The 23,371-nt window shown below is 42.8% G+C and overlaps 1 protein-coding gene across 10 annotated transcripts in view; it reads left to right on the top strand.

The window, feature by feature from the left end:
* The window catches only part of GNG2 (G protein subunit gamma 2), a 149,273-nt gene extending 145,743 nt beyond the window's left edge, over nucleotides 1-3,530 (top strand). For all 10 annotated transcript variants that reach the window (XM_025392919.1, XM_025392918.1, XM_025392924.1 and 7 more), the window contains one exon: nucleotides 298-3,530. In XM_025392919.1, the coding sequence (XP_025248704.1) occupies nucleotides 298-426 (129 nt within the window). In that variant the 3' untranslated portion in view covers nucleotides 427-3,530. The remainder of the gene's footprint in view (nucleotides 1-297) is intronic.
* Nucleotides 3,531-23,371: the final 19,841 nt, after the last annotated feature.

Raw genomic sequence — 23,371 nt, forward strand, 5'->3', positions numbered from 1 at the left:
GCAGGGTTGATACCTGCATGCCCCTGCTAGCGAGTGCCTCCTTTGGTTTTGCACCCTAAGTGCCTCACTCACCTTAACCTAGTCCCAGACTTGCTGGCAAGAATCCTGTGAGGTCAGTGTCATCAACTTTCTTCTTTGCAGATGAAGAAGCAGAGGCTTTTGGAGGCTGAGTATCTTGCTTCACTTTCACACAACGATGGAGCAAGGATTTGACGCCAGGACATTGGGCTCCAAAGCCTTGGGCCTTGACTGACTGTACCAGATTCCAGTGTTGGTTGTTTTTGTCTCCTTTTCCAGGTGTCCAAGGCAGCTGCAGATTTGATGGCCTACTGTGAAGCGCATGCCAAGGAAGATCCCCTCCTGACCCCTGTTCCGGCTTCAGAAAACCCGTTTAGGGAGAAGAAGTTTTTCTGTGCCATCCTTTAAGTCTTCAAGAGGGGCCTGAAGAGCCTCCGGGCTCCTGGGACATTGACGTAGAGTTTTTAGCAAAGTGGGCACCTTTCTAGTCCACGGCATTTGAAGAGCGCGAGGAGAACCATCCTGGAAACTCCAGGCTATGCATGTTTAAAGATCTGGTCCCCTTTATGAGAATGCAAGCTGATCCACATCCTGAGTTAAGAGATCTGATTCTGCCGAACTGCCTGGAGGAGGGGAATATATAAAAATAAAATTGGTGTCACTTCTTTTCTGCTATCCCCCAGTCCCCCCAAAATCCTCATGTTTCTGCTTCATATTTTAAAGAATAACAATTAAAACAGACAGCTGTACTGAGGTAAGATATGTATGACCTTCTTGGAATGAATATTGTCTTTAGAATATCCTTTGATAAGCTGCGCTGTCCGTGTAGCCGAAATTCTGTTTAATGGCATTGATGTATAGTCATTGTGCCTTTCTTTTTCTTTTTTCCTTCTCCTCTACCCCTCCTTCCACCCCTTCCCATTAGAGTAGTGTGGAGATAAGGCTGGACTTGTCTATCAGATTGAACTCCAAGAATGATCACATGAAATGTTTAGGGAGATGTTCCCCATGGTGTATCCTCATGGTAACAATGACAAAAAATGCCGGTTGTCTGTGTTCTCTTTTCACTATTCCTAACATGTGTACATGATAGCTTTGATTCTGCAAGTAAAAGTAAATCATGTGTTGTGACTGGTGCTTTCATATATTTGTGACAATTTTTGAGTAATATTGCATGAAAATGTCCCTATGTTACATCCATTCAGAAGTTTTGTTGTTTTACTCTAAAGCCAGGAAAGGAAATGAGAGGAGAAAGACCCTGGGGAGGAAAGGAAATCTCAGTATTTTGAAAATTGAGATTACTTCAGAGCCTTAGCCATGCCTAAAATACCTCTGAGTTAATAGTGGTATAAATGCCTCTTCAATACGTTTTCCAGAATCCAAAGCATTTTGGTTTATCCGGGACCCAGGGCAGCACAGCTGTCACCAAGCAGGAGAGTTAAGGATTCACCATGAGTTGGGAAGTGCTTTTGCCATGAGTATGAGCAAGTTCCCTCCTTCCCTGAATCATGGACATTCTAGATTAAAAGAACATTTTTTCTGCTCTTAAGAAGAAAACCATGGCCCTCCTTTGTTCAAGTATTGGAAGAAATAAACCCACAGCTCCAGAGAAGGTGACCATTCTCAGAACTCTGGCTCTTCAGAAGGACCTCGAATCGCCACTCTTTGGGCAGCAGGTGCGGTCCCCACAGCCAGCTCTGCCAGGAAGAGTTCCAGCTCTTCTGTCCACTGAGATGGTCTTGGTTTTTCACTTAACACAGTTTTTAATGGAATCTTTGTTTTTGTTCTCCATCTTGTTTGTTAGAGTCTCTCGGTCTTTATTTACAAATTCCTGGCAACTAGAGTGCTCCTTTCCCGAGATATGGTAGTGAGAGTAATTTTCCATTGTAGCTGTTGTCTCCATCAGTAACAGCAGGCCCTGGAAGGCTTGATCACCTTTTTCTGTGTCATTTTCAGTCAAAGAGGCCCTCTCTTACATCTTGTTTGCTTTCAAATCCCCAAATACCATCTCCATCTCCCAATTAATTTTATTCTCCCCTCTTTCCTCTCTATTCTCTTTCTTCTGTTTTTTTTTTTTTTTTTTTTTAAGGCATGAAAAAGGAAGAGAAAAAGATTTGCTATGCCAAGGACAGATTTTGAAACAGACTTGGTAAATGTTTTCCTTAGCTCCTTCATGGGCATGTGGGTGAAAGAATAAATACATCCAATTAAAGCTCATGCTGGGGTCGGGGAGAAGAAGATACTGAAACATTTGTGAAATGTATCAATGCACTTCTGTAACCAGATGCTTCTCTTCAAATTGTGGGGTTTTTGTTACAGTCAGGTCACCCATGAAGATTTAGGGGTGAAAGAAACAGCAGAGTATTTATTAAACTACAGCATTGTACAATTAGCTTAGTAACACTGTGGCATAAGCTAAAACATATCACAGTTTTTAAATGGGCCAAAGCATGAATTGAATATGTGGTCACATGAAAACAAGCATGAATGAATAAAGCACTCTTTGGTAGTGATTGAGGCATCATTAGAAGGCCCAGACGATTTCCACTATTCACAGCATTTCCTTTTCTCAGAAGGACTCTTTATATTTCCATGTAAATCTAGATCTTTGGAGCAGTTAAGATGGAATTACAATTTCTAGGGAGCATTTTAAGGAAAATGTTTTGGCTTTTTCATAATTTTATGTCTTACAGTATGGAATTATAATACGAAAATCTTTATATGAGTTTTGGCTTATTGGTATTTGTACTTATTCAGGGGAAACAGTCTTTCGATTACTTATGCCTCTAAAGAGTTTAATTTCTTGAGAAATTCAACAGTCCCATCACCAGCATAATTTTATCTTAAGGAATAACTAACAGGAAAAGTCAACTTAATTATTTAAGACCCTAGTTTCTACGTATAATATATTCAAAAGTAATGAAAATCTGCCATGGAATTAACTAATAAGTAGTAACAATAAACTTCATATTTAGAATACAAAGTCTATAAAGAACAATTTTACATGATCTTCAATATCAACTCCAGTTTAAAAGGTGTTATTTTTAAAACATTTGAAACCAAGTACTGCTTAATTTCAGTCAGAAGATGCAAATAAATACTTTGATCTATGTCTGATTTTGCTAATAATATTTGAAGGAGATTGCCTACCAAGGACAAATTAAACAATACATTTAAAAATCAAACAACAAACGATTTCTCCATACACTCATAGTCACATATGGAATTTTGAGAAAATAAAGCATGCTGTCTCTAGGAATTTTTATACTTCCTTTTCTTCCTAAATATTTGCTTCTAGCTGCTCTTGGCAATGATGAATTGTTACGTATGCATTAATGTTTTGCAGCCCAAAAGTTGTTCACATTTTTCCTATATAAGATCTGTGGAGTGTGTGTTTCAAAGAGAGAACTACAGAAATGTTAAAGCAGGAAAACCTGAATGTGATGTGCACATTTTCATCCCACATGGACAATGTATGCGTTTTAATAAATGGAATTTTCAGATTCATTTCATATGCAGTCAATTTCATTGTGGAGGCCTGTGGACCACCTCACCCACTGATTCTGTCGCTAATTGGAGAAGGACCTGATGGTACGAATGGATGGGGAAATAGGAATCCATTGATTTTCTTTAGGATTTTGTTAATAGAGATGTCCTGAAGAAGAGAAACCTCACTTGACAGTCTAAAAGCATTTCTTACTGGGTCTGTACATCTAGGGTACAGCCTTTGGAGACCGAGAAAGGTGGGAGCTGTGAGGAGAGTCCAGGGCTCTGTGACAGGGTGGACTATGCAGACAGAGGAGCTGTATTGACACTCTCACTTGCTGCAGGTATGCCACAGTGGGCTTTTTCCCTCAGGAAAAATAAAAACTGAACAACAGAAGTGCTATTCTCGCCGGGCGCGGTGGCTCAAGCCTGTAATCCCAGCACTTTGGGAGGCCGAGACGGGCGGATCACGAAGTCAGGAGATCGAGACCATCCTGGCTAACACGGTGAAACCCCGTCTCTACTTAAAATACAAAAAAATTGGCCGGGCGAGGTGGCGGCGCCTGTAGTCCCAGCTACTCGGGAGGCTGAGGCAGGAGAATGGCGTGAACCCGGGAGGCGGAGCTTGCAGTGAGCGGAGATCGCGCCACTGTACTCCAGCCTGGGTGACAGAGCGAGACTCCGTCTCAAAAAAAAAAAAAAAAAAAGTGCTATTCTCTGTAGCTATCCATGATTTAAAAGGAGTACAGGAGAAGCTAAGTCCTTAGAACTCTAGATGCAGCTGCTCCTCAGAGATCTTCTCAGTCAAGAAAAGACTTTCGAATGTCCCTCAGATTATGCCAGTAACAGACCCTGTTAGTAAAGAAGAAACAACACTGGATCTCCTGGGACTTGTGCCAGCAACAGCAGCATCTTTAAACCATGGATGAACGGGACCCCTTGGAGTTTGCACACTAGTGTTCCACTGACATCAGTGTTTCTGAGACTGTGGTCCATGGACCACTTGCTTCAGAAGTGTTAATACCTGGAATGCCTCTTTACAAGGCAGATCCTGAGCTACCCATGAACTCAGAATCCCTGGCAGTGACTCAGGAACATGCATTCTGTTACATGCTATAGTCTGAGGACCACTACAGTATTTATGACAGCTAGCTTTTCACACTGCCAAAGGAAAGGCACAAACAACTCATAAATATTCTCGCTCTTCTTCCCACAGCCTCCAGAAGTGACTGCCTAGGCATGAACATGTAACTGAAGGGTGAGAATCTAGCCAGCAACTAGACATGCCACACTGAGGAAGACACTGCTGGGCTTTGACTCTGCTCCTGTTTTGTTGTGCCCCTGCGGGAGGACTGCCTCCAGTTCTCATTCTTTAATAAGCTGGTCACATTGTAGATGGCGCTTACAATGACAGAGGGAATTGGAGCTGGGTCAGCTCCAATCCACAAATTGCAAATAATTTGCCAAGGGAAATCCCTTTCCCTTCGGTTCTGTCCCACATCTACATTTTCTTCTATTTAGAACCAGGAGACTCAGGCAGAATTTATTTTAATGAAGAAGGCCATGGGCTCCTGGGCATTTCCTCAGCAAGAACTACTGCTGTTTCTCCCTGGAAGTCATAAGAACAGGCAGGAGCAGGGTATTGCATCTCTACTATGAAGCAACAGAAAGACAGTGCCTGGGGAGTTCAATCCACCTGTGCTCAAGCATTAGCATGCACTAGAGAACCAGAACTAGACCCCAGCGCTCCCATACGACCTTGGGCAAGTCCTTTGACTTCTCCCACTATAAAGTGGGGACAAGAATACCTGACTCATTTATCTCACAAAATGGTCAAAAACAAATGAAAGAGGCTGGGCACAGTGCTCACGCCTGTAATCCCAGTGCTTTGGAAGGCTGAGGCAGGCGGATCACTTGAGGTTAGAAGTTCAGCCTGGCCAACATGGTGAAACCCCACCTCTACTAAAAATACAAAAATTAGCCAAGTGTGGTGGTGGGCACCTGTAATCCCAGCTACTCGGGAGGCTGAGGCATGAGAATTGCTTGAATTGGGGAGGCAGAGGTTGTAGTGAGCCAAGATCAGGCCACTGCACTCCAGCCTGGGTGACAGAACGAGATTCCATCTCAAAAAAAGAAAAGAAAAATGAAAGAGGTAAAGGGGCGTCATGAAGGCAGAGGTGGTAAAGAACCATTAGACTCTACTTGACAGCAACCTTCAAAGAAAGGAAACCGCTTGATAGCTCCTGCTCACCTCTTAACTCGCCTCCTTTCTCCTTAGTCCCCAAACGCCCTGGTTGAGACCCTCAGTGTCTCATGTCTGAATTCCCATCACACCAGCTGGTATGGCCATTCTGACGCTCATCTTCTCCCACTTTCACCCAATTGACCCTGAGTATTCATTAATTAGGACTTCTTTGATTGCAAGTGACAGAAACCTAATGCCCCAAAATAGGTCCCACTTCAAGCCCAGCTGGATCCAGGTGCTTAGAGGATGTCATGGGATGTCCCTGTCATCCCTTGGCTATGCTCTTCTCTATGCTGGTTTAATTCTCAGACTCTTGCCTTGCAGCGTCAAGATGGTGTCAGCAGGCCCAGGTTTACATCTCAACAGTTTAGCGATCAAGGAAGAAAGATAGCAACAGCTCTAGCAGAAGCCTCTACCTATATCCCTGGAACCCTTCCTAAGACACTATTGGCTAGATCTGGTTCCTGTGCTCGCCCACCCCTGGACCCAGGGATAGAGGTAGAGTCATTGGGCCATGTGGGCAGAACAGTGGTTCTAAGGAAATTGAAGTGCTTTTGCTATAGGAGGCAGGATTGAAAGTTAAAGGCAAAAAGCAACTGATGCCAACCACATCTTAACAGATTTATTGATGTTACCTCATCTTGCACCACATTCAGAAACCCAAGGTTCTCTGGTTCATGGTGCTCTTGTCAACCACATCACGTCCAATTTCAACTTGAGAGTCAGGCCGCACTTGGCTAATCCCATCTTGCCTTCCAAACCCTCTTTTCCAGTTCATCCTGTCTTCTTCACTGTGCTGTGAGTTCATCCCACTTCCCTGTCTTTGCTGCTTTTTACATTTTTTTTTTAGACAGAGTCTCACTCCGTTGCCCAGGTTGGAGAGCAGTGGCATGATCTCAGCTCACTGCAATCTCCACTTCTCGGGTTCAAGTGATTCTCCTGCATCAGCCTCCCAAGTAGCTGCGATTACAGGCACCCACCACCATGCCTGGCTATTCCCCACTTTGCTTCTGATGTTACTCCCTGTGAAATGTCATTACACAACTCCTTGAGTAACTAAACTTGCTTTTCTGTCAAGGTCCAGCTTGAATTCCATAAGGTCTGTGAATGACTTCAGGAAATAGGAGCCTTTTTCCTCTCTCCACTCCTGTTGCCCTTGTTGTCAGTATTGTTGAGTATTTGACTGTGTTTGAGGCGTTGTGCTAGGGTAGACGGCATGGCACCTGCCTTCATGGAGTTTGTGGTTTAATGGAGAAAGTAGACAAGTGAATAGTCAGTTAGCAAAGTGGTCAATTCTAGGACACAGAAGCTAAAGGGAGGATAGAAGTGATGACCAGCCTGAGGAGGTGATGCTGGAGCTAATCGTACTTAAATGAAAATCTTTGAGGCAGAGTTTCACTCTTGTTGCCTAGGCTGGAGTGCAGTGGCACAATCTCGGCTCACTGCAACCTCTGCTTCCTGGGTTCAAAGGATTCTCCTGCCTCAGTCTCCTGAGTAGCTGGGATTACAGGCACCCACCATCACACGCAGCTAATTTTTGTACTTTTAGTAGAGAAGGGGTTTTGCCATGTTGGCCAGGCTGGTCTTGAACTCCTGACCTCAGGTGATCCATCCGCCTCTGCCTCCCACAGTGCTGGGATTACAGGCATAAGACACCATGTCCATCCAAGAATCTTGTCTCTAGGGTAATGTAACCTTTAGGAAATAAAGAACACTGGGTGGGTGGGCTTCTCTTTAATCTTTCCCTCATTTTAGGGCAGCTGAGAATGAAGCTCTCCCCTGCAAAGGGGTTGGCAATTGGCTCTGCACACAAAACAATGGGCCAAAGCTGAGTGGAGGTTGTCACCTCTCCCCCTCCAACCTCTACTGGCTCCATGTCTTCACAACATCATGGGGACATTCTCTTCAGCCAGCAGCCCTTTGGTCTGGGTGATACCACCATGCACCAACCTGGAAGTCAGGTCTCGTGGGCTTCAGGCCCAGGGGCTGGAGGAAATACATTGCTGGCTGCATCACCTTAATTTCAGCTCCCAGGAAAGAGGCCCTTCCACTATCTACTTCGAACAGTATCTGTAATTGCCCTTCCCTGTGTGTGCATTTGGCTATTTGCATTTGGATATAAATTAACTAGAACTTTCAATAAAATTAAAAATTCAGTTCCTCAGCTGAACTAGCCATGTTTTAAGTGCCCAATAGCCACATGCAGCTAGTGGCTATTGTCTTGGACAGCACAGATATAGAACAGTTCCATCACTGTGGAAGGTTCTATCGGACAGTGCTGCTCTAGGATAATAGCAACCTTTTTTCCATTACAAACAACTAACAGAATATGTCTTCTCCTTGAGCCCAAATTTTGACAAAACATCAAAAAGAGGGTGAGAAAGTAAAAGTAGTGTAACAACCCCTAATAATCACAATGATTGGCCACTGGTCATGGTAAATCATTGGTCATGGTAAATCATACAGGCTGTGGCATAGAAGAGATAAACTGAGGACTATATGTCATTCTTGGAACCCTCTAAGTCATATATTCACCTGTCAGTCTCACTCATGAACATACAATGATAATAATCATAATGATCACAACAGCAGCCGCAACAATCAAATGAACACTTACTTAGTACTTACCTTTGAGCAAGGCACAATGCTAGACATTTTATAGACAGCACTTCATCTAATTTTCACAATAGCTCTAGGACACGGGTATTATTTATCTCCTGTAGCAGATAGCTTTGTGCCTCATGACACATCCATGATCCACTGCTGATTTCAGCCACAGCTGCAGTGGAGAGTTCTCTGCAAGCTCATTCTTCCCAGTGAAAATTGGCACCCCTGGGGCAATCCCCAGCCAATGAGAGATGAGTCTGGAGAAATGCCTCAGGCTCCCACCCTTTCAGAGGGGCATCTCTGGATGCATTTTATATGATTTCTCTGAGCATCCATAAGACAATGCTTAATCCTCAATCAGCCACAACAGTAACCAGCCCAATAATATGCCATATTGCTTTTTCTCACTTAAATCTGCCTCATTTTCTCTCTTCCTACATTTCTTCTTTCTGGGATCACCCTCAACACTACCTTTCATAAACTACCTGCATCCAGGTCCTTGACTCAGGCTCTGCTTTGGGAGGATCTCAAAATAACTTCACCCCTACTTTACAGATGAGGAATTTAGCGTTTAGAATGGTTGACATTTCTCTAAATTCCCATTACTGTGAAGTGGCAGACCAAAGATATAAACCTAGGTTTGTCCTGATTCCAAAGATTTAACTCTTAACTATGATCTTATAGTGTAAATTGGAATGTAAGTACATAAGAGGGAGGTGATAATAAAAGCTCTGAGTCAGTTCTTATTTATAGAATAAGTGGATTATTTATAAACTTCAAACCTCTGAGTTACTTCTCTAAAATGAAGAAGTCAGTGAGCTCATGTCAATATTTACCTTTTCTTCACGGTGGTCATTTGGTACCTAGAAAGTATCGGCAGTAGCTTCCAGGTTCATCTTGCACTGAAAATATTTCCTGGTATCAAGGAGCCTGTGCAAGGAAGAACAAGAAGAGTGATTCTAACAGGGAAAGCACATAGAGTGTTTATGTTTTTCTTCAGGACTTTCAGGAAGGAAAACTCTCTTCCTTTACTGACTGCTCTTCCAATACCTGCTTCTGTGTCATCTCAGAGCCCAGTGACCCTCCAAGGGGCAGAAGCAGGATCATCTGAGTAAAAGTGAAAGCTTCCAGAGGCTTCACTCTCCAAGCCATGATTTGAGTAAAGGATCAAGAAAGAATTTTAGGACAAAGGCCATTGCAAATGCAGTTTCAAGGACTCACTCAGAGCTTCTTTGGGAAAAAAGAATGGAGCTTATCTCCTTCCCCCACCATCGCTCCATTTCCTGTCCGTACTCCAGAGACATGTTATTTCCCACTCAAGCTTGTAACACAGAATCCCAGCACAGATCAACAGATGCTGCTACACATGCACACACTTGCATATGTGCATGCACAAGGAAAGGCTGTTCCAGAATGCTTGGGAAAGCCAACTGTCACTCTCAGAAGGGACCAGCATGATATGCTGGCATGCCCATCATCAAAAAATCACTACTCCCACCGCTAGGTAATCTGGGTTTACTTTATAACAGCAGTTCTCAAAGAGCATTCCAATAACTCTTGAGGGGCCTTGAGCCCTTTTCAGGGAATCTACAAGGTCAAAACTATTTTCATAATTTTATTATGATGTTATTTGCCTTTTTTACTTGCCTTCTTTCATTAACATAATTGGATATCTTAGAGGCTACATATTGACGTCACAACAGATTGAATGCAAATGCACATACAAGAGTCTGTCTTCTATTAAGCCAGACAATAAAGAAATTTGCAGAAATGTAAAACAATGCCACTGTTCCCACTGTATATTTTCTTGTTTTGAAAAACATAGTTATTCGTCACAAGAATATGTTATTTATGTTACCATGTAATGGGCTTGTTACTGTTATTTTCAATGAATTAATAAATACTTTTTTTTTTTTTGAGACGGAGTCTTGCTCTGTTGGCCAGGCTGGAGTGCAGTGGCACGATCTCAGCTCACTGCAACCTCTGCCTCCCAGGTTCAAGCAATTCTGCCTCAGCCTCCTGAGTAACTGGGATTACAGGCGCGGGCTACCATGCCCAGCTTATTTTGTATTTTTTTAGTAGAGACAGGGTTTCACCATATTGGCCAGCTTGGTCTCAAACTTCTGACCTTGTGATCCACCCACTCCAGCCTCCCAAAGTGCTGGGATTATAGGCGTGAGCCACCACGCCCAGCCTCATAAATACATATTTTTAAAAATTTTCTCACTTTTATTTTCTAATATGGCAAATAACAAGAACTATAACCCACATAAGCCAAAGCCCTAATAATTTTAGGAGGTCCTCAATAATTTTCAAAAGTGTAGAAGTTCCTAGACCATAAAGTTTGAGAACTGCTGTCTTGTAGAATGCCTTTTAGTTCCACTCCCTATTTTGCAGATGGGAAAGTTGAAGTGCCATTCAAAATTATATGGAAATGTAGTGGTAGAGTCATGAGCAGAACATAAATGGAAAGAGGAGATGATTCAAAAGGGCAACATAGAAGTGTTTTAGGTCATTCCCTAGGACCGTGTTGGAATGTTTTCTAGGAAAACATTCCTGAATTCAATTTCATAATTAAACAGCATATTGAAAGACAATTTTCCACAAAAGTAAAAGTCAAATCATGACTCTCACATAGGTGTTAAATGAACACATGTCAAAGATTTTACCTAACTCATTATTAATAAGGAAACAAGGCAGATGTTACAATTGGCCAAAGCAAAACTAAATAAAAGAGATTTAAAGATCAGGAATACTGAAATGAATTTGCAAATGGGTGCAAAATTGGCCTCTTTCACCAAGGAGCAGACAAGTCAGGCCTCCACCAGACATGATTCAGTTGGGTGTGTAAAACAAGGATTCTTTTGCATTGCTATCGGTTATCTACAATTTACAGTTACAAAATAGCTCAAAGGCAAGGAAAGGCACTGAGCTCCCACAGAATCAGAATTAGATAACTTCGAGCCAAGTGCTGAGGCTCATGCCTGTAGTCCCAACTACTCAGGAGGCTGAGGCAGGAAGATCAGGCTGAGGCAGAAGGATCGGGAGGATGGTTTGAGTCCAGTCCAGCCCAGGAAACATAGCAAGACCCTGTTTTTAAAAACAAAAAACAGAGAAAGAAAAAAAAGAATTAGATAACTTGGAAGAGTAATACTGTAAACAATGCATTGTTTTCTACTGAAGTACAGGTTTTTCCTTACAATTGAGACCCCTTCAGGTGCCAGACACTGAGTTAAGCTAAGTAACTCAGAAAAAAGAAGAATTTAGTTTGGATCCTGTTCTCTAAGATCTTACAATCCATTCCTAAATCCATTCCTATTACGTCCCATCACTAACACTGAAGAGCACCTCTTTTCTCACAGAAAGACGTGGCATTTCTTAGGGTTTGTGTCTATCTGTTGGGTAATAAAAGCTAACATCAATTTAGTGCCTCCTGTGTTTTGGCTCTTAACACCCTCCCAAAAGCCCTATCAGATAATGATATCCTCTCATATTACAGAAGAAGAAACAGAAGCTAGAGAGTTAAGTCACATGTCCAAAATCTCAACCGGTAAGGTTCTTTTGGGGACCCAAACCTCAGTAGATCCAGTTCCACCTTCACACTCTCCCTTAATCTGGTGCCAGTTCAACAAAGAGACTCCTCCTTGGCAAGAAATGCATGATGCAGTTAGTATTCACATTTCACACCAGAAAGAGCAGTCGTTTTGACCCTTGAGAATCATGTGTTTTTATTAACCCCCTTAACTCAGTCAGAATTTTTAACAGCACTTTGCTTAGTAATAGACATGGTAGAACCTGAAGGATGTTTTGGTTCCTTCATCTTTCTTGGTGGACAACTATTTCTAGATGGTCTAGGAAGAAGAATTTGTAAAGATATTCTCTCTGAGAGACATGGGCATTACAGACGGAGTTGAGAAGTTGGGCTGAGGGTTGGCTCAGAGCAGGAACTGGCAAACCACAGCCTATGGGCCAAATCTGGCTGGTTTTTAGATGGCCTATGAGCTAACAATGGTTTTACTGTTTTAATCATGGAAGAATGTTCTAAAATAATTTGTGACATGAAAATTATATGAAATTCAAATTTCAGTGTCTATAAATTTTCATTAGAATACAGTCACACCCATTAATTTCATGTTTTCTGTGCCTGCTTTTAAGCTACAAGGTTCATGCCCTAAGATAACTTTCTCGGCCGGGCGCGATGGCTCAAGCCTGTAATCCCAGCACTTTGGGAGGCCGAGACGGGCAGATCACGAGGTCAGGAGATCGAGACCATCCTGGCTAACACGGTGAAACCCCGTCTCTACTAAAAAATACAAAAAACTAGCTGAGCGAGGTGGCGGGCGCCTGTAGTCCCAGCTACTCGGGAGGCTGAGGCAGGAGAATGGCGTAAACCCAGGAGGTGGAGCTTGCAGTGAGCTGAGATCCGGCCACTGCACTCCAGCCTGGGTGACAGAGCGAGACTCCGTCTCAAAAGAAAAAAAAAGATAGCTTTCTAAAACAGATTTGGAAACCAGGGTGATGTTACAATTGGTCAAAGCAAAAATTTAAAAAGAGACATTTAAAGATCAGGAATACTGAAATGAATTTGCAAATGGATGCAAAATTGGTTTCTTTACCAAAGGGCAGACAAGTCAGTTGAGCTTCCACTAGACAGAAGTCAGTTGCATGTCTAAAACAAGAATTCTGTTGCATTGCTATCAGTTATCTACAATTTACAGTTACAAAATAGCTCAAAGGCAAGGAAAGTCACTGAGCTCCCACAGAATCAGAATATGATAACTCTGAACCAAGTGCAATGGCACATGCCTGTAGTTCCAGCTACTCAGCCAAATAGTTCTTCTATTTGCAAGATTGTCATAGATACCGTATGGCCTACAAAAGTGAAAATATCTATTATCTGGCCCTCTACAGAAAAAGTTTGCCAATTCTGGCTTAGAGTGACCTTCTGTGTCAGAATAATTTCTCAGAAACCCCAGAGTGAGTAGTTCAGAAGGACTTCAAGATGGCGTGTCCTAAATGCCACAGGGCTCAGAATTACTGGGGGAATTTCTGTTATTTCAGGAGACTTGGTAAAAAGGCCAAACCCCACCAGAGGCTTGAAATCCTAGCCTGAATACCACTTTGGGAAGGTTCTCCGCTGGGTTTCCCGCAGTTGGCACCGCTATCACTCCATGGCTGTTCTGGTTCATGTCCTGTGGAAGTCCACTTGCCTTTACCATTCATTACAATAATTACAGCTAAGTGGTGCCTCCTGTGTGGGAATTTGCCATCCCTGACAGGAACAATCTTGCACATCGTTCTTCTTTCTCAAGAGCGCCCTCTGCTGGTCAGTTCTCAGAAGGCGCCACATCATCGCGTCTTTCGTCTGCAGATGCTCTTTGCAGCCAGAACCGAAGGTTATTTTGATCTAGAGACGAAAGCATTTTGGCTATTGTCTCCATGGCTGTTCGAGTTTTCGAGTACATAGGCATTACTACCTCAAGGTGTAGAACTTCTTCACTGTAGAAGACGCTGATAGAACAAAACTCCCTTTGAATGCAAACCTTTGAAAGCAAATAATCCCCTAGGTAAGCTGGAAAGGCCTAGGTAAGCAATGCCCTGTTGCATGCTGGCTCCCCAAATTACTTGAAAATAAGGCAAGGCTGAGTGCATAGTTGCCACCATAGGGAAGTCTCAATACACGAAGAACAAGGTCTTATTTATGAAGACTGACGTCTGGTTTAAGGGAGATCTTGTAATATTGGAGAGGGAGGCCTGATTAGAATTGGGTAAGGATTGTGACATAATAGTTTAGGATTGGTGGACACAGCAAGGGAATGTGAATCTAGGAATGTAAACTGTCTGTTGATGACTTGAGACTTTCCAGAAAGTTCTCCCATGAAGCATAAAGATTTGCAACTTGGATCTTCCAGGGCAAGAGTCTCTGGGCTAGTAAAGTTATGGTCCTGAAGGTGATGAAATGGTAAATAGCTGGTTAGGGTTCTCAGCCTCATAAGAAAGTGAATACCATCTAGGAGGCCCAGTGTGAATACCATGTGAATGTAGCCATTGCCCTGGTGACTTAGTACAAAATGTTGGGCCCACTCTGGGCTTCCAGCTTTGTTAGGGGTGACTGGAAGTGTGTTTCTACCTCTTTCAGTGTGTTTGGACATGGCAACTCTGCAGCTATAAGGTAGCCCACTAGGAAAAGAGATGATCTTTCTAGGCTGCTACGATACTGGTTTGACATGAGCATCTGTGTTAGGCTGGAAGGTGCCAAGGTTAATGAGAGACAGACTCTTGGGATCCTGCCCCTACTGGGGAGGAGCTCTGCAGAGGCCCACATTAAAAAGCTACAGAAGGTGCACAGTGGACAGCGCCTAGGCTTGGTTGGATGTGGGGAAAAGTCAGGGAAACCTGCACATGGTTGATGTCAAAACTGAGTTTCGAAGGGTGATGGGAACTCACTAGGCTGGGAAAGGATCAAGGGAAATGCAAACTGTCTGTTGATGACTTGAGACTTTCCAGAAAGTTCTCCCATGAAGCATAAAGATTTGCAACTTGGATCTTCCAGGGCAAGAGTCTCTGGACCAGTAAAGTTATGGTCCTGAAGGTGATGAAATGGTAAATAGCTGGTTAGGGTTCTCAGCCTCATAAGAAAGTGAATGTCATCTAGGAGGCCCAGTGTGAATACAATGTGAGCGTAGCCATTGCCCTGGTGACTTAGTACAAAATGTTGGGCCCACTCTGGGCTTCCAGCTTTGTTGTTGTGGAGGGTGAAATATTGAGTTTTAATTGGGGAGCTTCTCTGAGAGGTGGGGATTGAACAAGTGGGTGTACGCTTATGTTTAGGCAGACAGAAAGAGGAAGGCATGGAAAATCCCTGGAAAAGCTAAAATCACCAAAGGAAAGAGCATAAATCAAGAGTAGAGATAGACACCCCCTGGGGAAAACTATGATACTTATGCTGCAGCATCAGTGGTTGGTGAAAGCTGGCCAGCTTCAGTGTTCCTATGCTTCTCCCTCCAGGGCCAGAGGTTGTCAGAGGAGCCAGAAATCTATCTAGGGACATGAGCCTGCCCCAGCATCTCGGGGCCACCTGCCCAGTGGAGAGGGCCACAGACAACACAGAGGAATGTGCTTGGGAAAGGAAGGAAAAGAACTCCCCCACCTCACAGGGTAGGACCGAGGAGGACAGAGAAGGTAATTAGTTTTTGTGGAACAGAGGATTTGGCCTATTTCTTACTCCAAATTTAGTTAACTCAATGCCTGAAAGGTTGGGAAACAGGAGTGGGAAAGAAGTTGTTCCAAATGAAGGCTGCCGCTCGGGGGATCCTGCTGTGCAGGCTGCAGGAGAAGCACGGGTGTGCCTGGGCTGCTGCTAAGGTCTCAGGGGTTGAGCAGAAACAAATGAACAGTCCTGAAGGGAGGCAAGGCAGAGCAGTGGCCCAGGAACGGGCCCAAGTTAGAAATTCATGTGTAGAAGAAGTCAGCAAAAGGAAACCCACAACGTTCTCTGTGACAGCTGTTCTTATCTTGAGCACTTCAGAGTTACCTGTAGGGCTTGTTAAAACACAGATTGCTGGCCCAACCCTAGGGTTTCAGATTCAGTAAGCCTGGGCTAGGGCTGGAGAATGTGCGGTTCTAACAAGTTCCCAGATGATGCTGTTGCTGCCAATCCGGGGACCCGCATTGAGAACCATTGGTCTATGAGATACCCAAAAGGAGCTGCTATGGTTTGAACATCCTCCAGAAGTTCATGTGTTGAAAACATGGTCTCCAATGCTGCAGTGCACAGAGGTGTGTCCATGTTTGCCATCTTTTAGGTAAGCAGATGAGGCTGAGCTGCCTAGCTTCACAGGTCACACTGTGGCAGAGGATCAGTGTCCCCCGGGCTCCTGAGGCCATGGAGCTCTTGTCACTTGGATGGTATGGGAGCAGTGGGACTTTCCTGTATGACTAAGAGTAGCACAGCCCTGACACAGAGCACCTGTCAACCTGTGCACCAAGAACCAAAGAGTGGATAGAGATGAGAATGGTCCAGGGGACACCAGTATGGGTCTACAAGGACATGGAAGTGATCTGCTAACTACCACTCATTCCTTGGCATGTCAGAAGTACCCCCAAATTTAGGTGCAACCCCTGAAAAAGGAGATCATAATGGATTCATCACAAATTGACAGTGATTTAACTTCTAAATTGCATGGAAAAGAAGTCCAAAGCAGAAATGAGGTTCACATGTGTCGTCTGTTTTGCATCACTTCCTTTCGCAACGCCTGGAATGAATGAACAGCCTAGGACAGACTTGACTTCCCAGGGCACTATCAAAGACTGCCCATCTCCAGGAGATCCATACTTTTTAAAAAATAAACAAATTCCAACTATTTACCAACTGTGAGGAAAGGGTGTGAAAATGGCAGCAGCTTTAGAAACATACTCCACTGAGCTCTAAAGTCTAAGGCTGCCAGAAAGTTGGGCTCATTGGGGAAATAGCTCAAACCCTCATTAACAATCTAAATTATTTATTCCTACCTAGTCATTAGTGGGACCAATGAGGTCAGGTCTCAGGTTCCACCAATGCCACTAGGGAAACTCTACATGATTACAGCTGGAAAGGGAAGGATGACAGAGATTTCTTTTCCCTAGCATTTGCTAACACCCACGCCCAGCGCTGAATATTAGATACCGAGCACTAAATTCCCACGAGGCTGCTGCTCTTACTCACCAATGCTAAAGTAGGAACGACCCAGCAAACATGAGAAATAAAGAGAAACAAAGGGTTCAATTAGAAACGAGTATAAAGAGCAAACATTTTCTCTTTATTATCAAACCTCAATATAGTAGCATATTTACAATATTTTCCAGGGAGCTTTTTAAAAGAAAAGACGTATAAAGAAACTATTGTGCTTTTTCTGAGCCTAGGACAGGAATTGAGGCCAGAATCTCACTGGAAAATTGAAAAATCTCTTTGAATTAGAAGAGTCACAGTGGTGGAGCTGGGAAGTGTATGTCTTGTCTGCTAGCAGCTATATTCCTCCCTTTCTTTCTCATGCTCTCTTTCTCTCAGGCTTAGAGTTTATTTTTCTATAATTGAAAAATGATCCAAGTGGCTGTTCAGCTCTTGCAGCAACGCTGAGTTGTAAAGGGGAGGTATGAAGGTGAATAGTTCATACGGATGAGTCTCAATCACCCACGTTAATGGCTGAAAAGAAAGTAAAGTGTAATTTGCAACAGATAATCCCACCATCCATTATGCTACACCAGACAATGCAGCAGCTTCTGACATTCACCGTTCCCACTCACTTCACCACTGCAATGGCTTCCTAAACTGGTCTCCCAGCTTCTCACTCTCCACCAGCTCCCATTCTATTCTCCACATAGTAGCCAAAAGGATCCTACAACCCAAGCCACAGCTTGTCACTCCTGCTTAAAACCTTCAGTGGCTTTCAGGTGCACATGAAATAACGTCCATACTCCACACCATGGCCTCCCTCCTCACTTAACACCAGTACACCCAACCCCTGGCTCACCGCCCTCCTACTGCCCTGATCTTCATTCAGTTTCACAGAAGCAAACCATTCCCCACAAGGGGACTTTTTGTTCATGCTTTTGTTCATGCTCTGCCGTTTCCCCCATTGGGAAATCCAGTAATAGTTCATATTTGATAGCTGGCTTAGATGTCACCTCCTCGATGAGACTTCCTCTGACCACCCTATCTAATGTAGGTCCCTTTCTGTTGACCTTCATCTCCTTTGTCTTGCTGTTTCCTGCCTCCCTTTTGGGCTGTAACCTCCACAAAGGGGAGGATCATGTCTGTCTTCATCATTATATTACAAGTGTCCATCATGCTGAAAGAATGAATGAATGTTCTCCACCCTCGCTCTTTACCCAGCTCTGACATCCTCCTTAACTGACTCATTGTGAGCTACCTAGGCCTTTAGATGTTGATATAGTTTGGATGTTGTCACTGCCCATGTTTCACATTGAATTGTAATCCTCAATGTTGGAGGTGGGGTCTGATGGGAGGCCACTGAATCATGGGGGCAAATTTATCATGGGTGGTTTAGCACCATCCCTTGGTACCGTCCTCATGATAGTGGAGTGAGTTCTTATGAGATCGGGTCATTTAAAAGTGTGTGGCACCTCCCCGCTCTCTCTCTCTTGCTTCTATACCGGCCATATGACATGCCTGCTCCCACTTCCCCTTTTGCCATGATCATAAGTTTCCTGAGGCCTCTCCAATAGCCTAGAAGATGCCAGCATCATAATTCCTGTACCTGCAGAACCATGAGCTAATTAAACCTTCTTTCTTCATAAATTACCCAATCTCAACTATTTTTTATAGCTATGTGAGAGTGGCCTAATACATATGTCATGAACACACAATAGTTGTAGAAGTAGAAGTAGAATATCTTGTATTCTCCATCAAAAGATACTTTTACTTAAAATGTTCATGGGTGTGACAACTATGGCAGGATCAGGGCAAATCTGTAGGAGTTCACCATCCCCTGCGTCCTCTTCAGCTGGCAGGCTGAACTCAGTGCTGTGGTTTTGGAACCCTGGCAAGTCTGATCCTAAAGTAAAGCTTACTGTTTGGCACTCAGCTGTCAAGACAATGCCTTCTACAAGTTGGTCAAAGGATTTTTGAGGAACGAGATTTCCCAGCCCTCTAAGGTCCCTGCAGCAGCAGCCCCTGTCTAATTCCTAGCATCTTGGAGAAAGACCAGTTCTCAAGAATTCGAAACAAAGGGAAAGGTCAGGCCTTTGCGGACATCTCAGCAACTATGCCTGGCGAGAGGTGGGGGGGGGGGTGGTAGGGGGTCACTGAGGTACTAGGGAAAGGGAAGAGAGAACAGGAATATGCATGGGAGATCTGTAAAGCAGATGATCTAAATTTGACTGTATGCTGGTCAATATCATATGATACCATAACCTCTGCCTTATTCATTACCTGCTTTCAAGCATTCAGAGGTGGCTTTTCTGTAACTTTTGGGGGAAGAATCCACATAATCCTATCACCCAAATGTTGATCCCTGTTACTCTGCCCCCAACCCTGCCTCCTTAAACCCCTTCCTCTCCAAGTTTTAGGACACTGCATATTCCTTGTTCTCTTAGTTCTTCCAACCACTTTTCCTATATTCCAAGACTCTTCCTCCTACTCCTTCTTGAATATGAATACTAGGTTTTCCTAGGATGAAGTCTTCTGTCCTCTTTTCTTTCCCTGTCTTCTCATGAAGTTCACTGTAACAGTTTCCAACTACAACTTTATGCTGACGACTCCTCAATGGACATCTCATCCACTCACTCACATTCATTCCTGACATTTCAGCAGTGATTATGGGCTATATCTACAGGACTTCGAATTCAACAGGTGCAAAACTTAATTCTTCAGCTTCCCCAGACTGGTTCCCTTCTACCGGTGCTCCTGTTTCTGTGCAAGAATTCACTGCTCATCACATCTCTGATAGGTGACCTTCCAGAAATCTCCTTTAAGCCATCCACCTCCTTCTCATCCTATGTTAAGTCCCATCAAGTCCTTGGATCTTTCGTTCTTTTCTCTCTGGGATCTGTCCTTATGTTAGAATATTCAGTTGTTAAGTTACAAAACCCCAACCAAATCTGGCTCAAGTATAAAATAGAATTTATTGGATCACATCTCAGAAAAGTTGCATCTAGCTCCCTACCAGACATTTTTGGGAACGGCCTGTCTGTGCTTCTTGGCTGTATTTTCCTCTGTGTTGTTTTCACTGTTCAGCAAGCGTTTCCTCTGCAGTATTAGATGTGGAAGGTGAATGCTTTATGCTCTTTGTATGACTACATAAATTCCTATTCATTCCTATTCCTTTTCTACCAATAAAATTGAGTTCTACTGCCCTGCCATTTTGCTTTTAATGCTAAATCCTGAAATTCCAGAGCCTGACCTTAAAAAGAAGCAAGTTTTCATATTTACCATAAAGAGTCTTAGAAAGAGATGAAGGAGATGTTCTCTCATCGGGAGGCTCCCCCAGGGAGAGAGCCCTTTCTGCATTATACAACTTGTTTCAAAACTTCTGATTTCATGGGGTGTTCAACTGATAACATTCATTAGAATATAAAACCTGTTTTTCTGTGCACTGTAGAGACTTTTGTGGCTATTCCTGATTATTACCAACTTGTTCTGTTCACTGTTTTTGGAAGACCAATTTGAACAAAGGCTTCTAGTAAAACTGCTAAGACTTTAAAAGATGTTACAAGTTGTGACACTGTCCTTCAAAGAGCAACTTGTACCTCTGACTGGTTGCCTTTCTTGATAATGTGTTGCCCTGGCAATACCATTGAAATGGCCACCTCTATATTTCTGAAACCATATATGCCCTTGCAAATATTTTAGGTTTTCTGAGTCATGTGGTCTATGTTGCATTTATTGAACTCTGCCCTGTAGCACCAAAGCAGTCAGTTAGCAAATGGGCATGGCTGTGTTCCAATACAACTTTATTTATGGACACTGAAATTTGAATTTTATGTAGCTTTCACATGTCATAAAATATTATTCTTCTTTTGATGTTTCAACCATTTAAAAATATAAAAACCATTCTTATCTTGCTTTTTTTTGAGTACTCTATCTAGAAATCTCTTTCCCCATATATTTGTGTGGCTAATTTCCTTACCTCCTTTTAGCACTTCCTTACACTTTGCTGTCTCAATAAGGCCCAACCTGACCATCTTGTCTAAAACTGCAACACCTATTATATCCTAATTTCTCCACCATCCCTACCCCTATTTCTTACCCCCCTTACCTTGTTGTAATTTTCCTACAGTACTTAGAACCTTCTGAATAGTAAATAATGTATTTATTTATTATTATACTGTTTGTCTTCCCTTGCCCAGTGATAAGCTCCCTGAGGTCAGGGATTGGTGTGTTTAAGTTCTCAGATGCCTCCAAAATGCCTAAAAGATTGCCTGGCATATAACTGACACTCTAAACACTTTATTGAACAATTCAACAGATGAATTAATGGCCTGTCAAACCTATGATCAACCATTAGATTGGAGTTCAGGTCATTTGATAATAAAAGTTGGTTTCCAAATCCTTCTACCAAAAAGACACATGCATTCTCATGTTCATCGAGACATGGAGTCAACCTAGATGCCCATCAAAGGCTGACTAGATAAAGAAAATATGGTACATATACCCCATGGAATACTATGCAGCCATAAAAAGAACAAATATTATGTCCAAATTTGCAGCAATATGGATGCAGCTGGAGGCCATTATCCTAAGCAAATTAACACAGGAACAGACTACCAAATACCACAAGTTCTCACTTATAAGTAGGAGCTAAACACTGGGTACTCATGAAAACACACACACACAAAAGTTGCTTTCCTTTTATTGAAGTATACAGAGGGCTTGGTCTTCAGAAATGGAATTATGTAAGATTCACTTACTGTTGGAAACTCCATTCAGCATAGGCCAAATAACTCCTTCAAATTCAGGGGAAAAAAAAGATAACTGGGTTTTAACATAAAAAATGGATTAATATTTGTAATATGTTATACTTCTTTTCCAAAATTTGCTTTATTCCCTGTTCAAGTCTGATGGGTCCCTTTGGCATTCTGCATTGTCAGAATCTTCCTCTGACCTCCCCATTCCTCGTGGTGGCCAGGGCTGATGACCAGGGACAGTCTTAAGTTGCTGACAATGGGGACCCTGAAGTAGAAAGACTAGGCCAGGAGTAAACAACTTCATTTTTTGCATTGAAAGGTCAATTTCAGAAAACAAATGGTAAGAGACTTTTTCCTTATTTTTTTTTAAAGAAATTCATTGTCTGCAATTGTGTTTCTCCCCCTTTTTAATTTATTATTTGTATGTAAGTACTTATTATTTTCCCTTCCTTGATTGGTTCATTTTTTTGATTTTTTGGTTAGTATTTCATTAATTATACAATTAGCATGCACCACAATATGAGACCTGCATCGTTGATCAAATTTTGTTGGAACTGAGACACTCTTGAACTGGTTTTCTTGATTCACTCTGTAAGCATCTTAATTGAAAAATATAGATTATCTTACAGTGCCCCCTTAAAACTAAAGCTGTATTCTGGCCTCTGTACTTCTTTTTATTACTATTATTTTTGAGATGGGGTCTTGCATGTTGCCCAGGTTGGCACGATCATGGCTCACTGCTGCCTCAACCTTGCAGGCTCAAGTGATCCTCCCACCTCAGCCTCCCGAGTAGCCGGGTCCACAGCATGCACTAGCATGCCCAGCTAATTTTTCCTTTTTTCTTTCTTTCTTTCTTTCTTTTTTTTTTTTAAGTTTTAGTTTTAGTAGAGACAAAGTCTCACTATGTTGCCTAGGCTGGTCTCAAACTCCTGGGCTTGAACTATCCTCCCACCTCAGCCTCCCAAAGTGCTGGGACTACAGGCATGAGCCTCTGCACCCGGCCTGCACTTCTTTGTAGTACATTTTATACTTCTTGTAATTAACTTACCCTTTCTAACTCTAGATTATAAGTATTTATTTACACATCTATGTTTGTCATTATACTTAAATTTCCTGAAAATAGAGACTGTAGTTTACTCATTTGTATACTCCACAGATCCTAAGTGTTTAATTAAAATCTGTTGAAATGAAATGAAACATACATAGTTGGCTTACCCTCAAGAATTTCAATAGCTTCCCTTAGCTTGCCATGAGAGGCTTGTCCTAATCAGACCCCTGACTTTGTCTATAGTCTTATCAGCTGTCATTCCCTCTCACCCTCAGCCCCTACAAGCTCTAGTCCCTCTGGGCCATGCTGTTGCTCATTTCCTGCTTTATACATCCTCTTCCCTCAAACTAGGTTACCCTTTTGACTGCATGGTGAATGCCTCACCATCCTCAAGCCTTAGTTTATACTTATCTATTTATTGTTTCCCTCATTAGCCTTTTAAACTCCATGAAAGTAGGGGCCTGGTCTGTCTTGTTCACTGCTCTCTCTCCACTGTCTGAAAAGCAAGTAGAGACTGGATCAGGAAAGATCTTAAATACAATATAGAGTTTTGATTATTTCTA

The sequence above is a fragment of the Theropithecus gelada genome, chromosome 7b (genome assembly GCF_003255815.1).
Source record: "Theropithecus gelada isolate Dixy chromosome 7b, Tgel_1.0, whole genome shotgun sequence".
Taxonomy (NCBI): domain Eukaryota; kingdom Metazoa; phylum Chordata; class Mammalia; order Primates; family Cercopithecidae; genus Theropithecus; species Theropithecus gelada.